Source organism: Montipora foliosa, chromosome 1, assembly GCF_036669935.1.
Source record: "Montipora foliosa isolate CH-2021 chromosome 1, ASM3666993v2, whole genome shotgun sequence".
In the NCBI taxonomy this organism is placed as follows: Eukaryota; Metazoa; Cnidaria; class Anthozoa; order Scleractinia; family Acroporidae; genus Montipora; species Montipora foliosa.
In genome coordinates this window covers 41,353,164-41,355,663 of record NC_090869.1, presented here as the reverse complement: position 1 = coordinate 41,355,663, position 2,500 = coordinate 41,353,164, and the positions used below count along the sequence as shown (strand labels likewise).

General features: G+C 40.0%; 1 protein-coding gene across 1 annotated transcript; it reads right to left on the bottom strand.

Moving 5' to 3' along the window:
• Window positions 1–46: 46 nt before the first annotated feature.
• Window positions 47–700, bottom strand: LOC137968543 (putative nuclease HARBI1). The gene has a single exon (XM_068815096.1). It carries the CDS (start codon window positions 698–700, stop codon window positions 47–49), a length of 654 nt encoding a protein of 217 aa, XP_068671197.1.
• Window positions 701–2,500: the final 1,800 nt, after the last annotated feature.

Below are 2,500 nucleotides of genomic sequence, written 5' to 3'. Positions count from 1 at the left end.
TGTTGCAACCATTGGAGAATTCCTTCATCAGATATGGTAATAGAGGTTAGGCTGGATCCCCTAATATGCAGACAGGAACAGGATCTTCATCATCCACAATAGTCTTGTAACAACGTGAAACAGAACCATCTCTTAACTTAGAATTTAAACTTGAGGTTTTAAATATGCGGGCGTCATGTACACTCCCTGGCCACTTTACCACAACGTCAATAAATCTGTACTTATAGTCACATGTTGCCTGAACGTTTTTTGACGATAACCCCTTTCTGTCTATGTAATCAGTTGCATTATCAATAGGTTCCTTGATTGGGATGTGAGTACCGTCGACTGCACCAATACAATGGGGGAATCCATGAGCATTGTAGAAATTGATGAGAAATTCTTGCACTTTCTGTTCGTTAGAAGGTAGGCGCACATAAACCGGACCGAGGTACTCAGAGATTGCCGCACAAACGTTTCTGATTGTTATGGACACCCACGCGCGAGATATGCCAAAAGCATTAGCTATTTTACGGTATCTACCTTCGTCTGCGAGGTAGTACAATGTAAGAGCAACTTCCGTTTCCACAGATAAGGGACGCCTCATTTTGGTTGTCTTCTTCTCAAGGAGAGGCCTGAGGTAGTCACAGAGGTCTGAGAAAGTGGTTTTGGACATTCTAAAGTTCTCTTTCCATTCGCTCGCTACGGACACGTTGTTCATTAAGTTATCTCACCACACACTCGATCTTCCAGGCCTAACCCAAAATTGTCTCCTTTGTCGGTTTTGCCATCTCCGTTTCCTCAAAACCATTGCGTGCGACGTGAAAAATGACTGCTTTAACAGCCGTATTTTCCTTAGCAAAACAGAAGTACATAACCTGATCATGAGCCTGTAGTAAAATAAGGCAACTTGCCTCTGCCAATAAGTTTACAATTAACTCAACCGCCATCTTCAGTAAACACAAGCCAGAAGGATCGCGGGCGAACGTACAATGTCTGGATTCGTGGATAAACCGTTTACACATTGCGGATTCAGAGTATTCGGATACAAAGTTTCCACTTTGGATTCCGGATTCATAACGTTCCGGATTCGTGACAAAATTTGGATCTTTTTATACCGGATTAATGTTTTGTGTGTAAACACCAAAACGTTCCTGATTCGTAATGAATCCGGAAACTTTGACTCATTGTAAACGTAGCCAGAGACAGTGTGCTCCATGTTTTGAAGCATGCTCCGCCATTGGAGATATTTTGGCCTCAACTTTGGGTATTTTAACAGGTTTCACAGTTGGGTGAGAGGCGGGTCTTGGTTGAGATGACTTGTGTCATAAGAACTGGTCGTAGAAGAACGAAACGTAGACAATAGATTGGTTTTGGGTAGGACAACATTCACTGAAAATTTGAAATGATTTAGTTGAATTCTTATATGAGTAGAGCTTTATACTTTTGACCATTTTTTAGGTGAGTTTTGGTCACTTTTGTTTAAAAAAAAACAAGGGGGTTGTCAACTCCCCCCGGATTTGACCAAAGTAGTTTTAGGTGGAACCCTTTGAACTGGCCAAGTTTCATCGAAATCGGTGAGATAGCTTGTGCCACCCCTGCCTGATCCTATCGTGGATGCACTCTTAATATGTTGATTGAAAACAATTGCCACTGATTACTGATTTCTTTAATAGTGTACCCAGAGTTGAGTAATATTCACAAATCATTGGCTTACGAATGAAGTACTGCATTAATCAAATGGACTCTGCTCTGCAATGGCTTCTTTGTTTTGTGAAGTCAGTCGGTCATTTTCTTGATTGAAGGATTTGGTGAATTCCTCTAGGCAAATTCCATAGTTGACCAATTTTGGCAGGCATCTGCAAAATTCTCTTTGCAACTTCTTTGTTTGGCGCACCAACTTTGACACTAGCCTCCCCTGGCTTAACACTTTGAACGGAATGAAAAATAATACTATTAAATGGGCTTCTTCAAACCAGTTTCATTTTTGTTTCTTTTTTGTCTGACTATGTTAATGAATCTGAGCCAAAGGTAAATATACATTAAAGTGGTTTGAAAAGTTGTGAACCAAAAAAGCACTGGTACTTTTAGCTTCTTAGTTATTCCAGGGAGCCAGTACTCATAAATTTGTTAATTTATATATATCTATGTTTAACTATTTACACTATATGACCAATGGATACAGTAAAGTGTTGTTGTTGTTGTTGTTGAACATGTGTGAAGTAGGCAGAAGACATGTTATTCTTAGATACTGATATGGTAGATGAGGTAAAGTTTGTGGCAGTGTGCATGCGCTAGCCTGGTGAAGTGAATCATCTATTAAGCTCTCCTGGAGGGCATATTTATTTCAAGCACCTTCAGGAGGAGGGGCATAGTGGAACTTAAAGGAGTTGTTTAATAGAGGATTGGCTGTAAATATGGACTTTTATGATTCAATTGTGACATCATTTTACCTTACAAGGAAAAGAGAACAGGCAAAACATGCGAGCGTATTACACAGTAGATCCTATGAACACCTTAA

Bases quoted from the DNA above. Each gene is read 5' to 3' on its own strand.
- LOC137968543 (XM_068815096.1), bottom strand. From the start codon at position 700: ATGAACAACGTGTCCGTAGCGAGCGAATGGAAAGAGAACTTTAGAATG.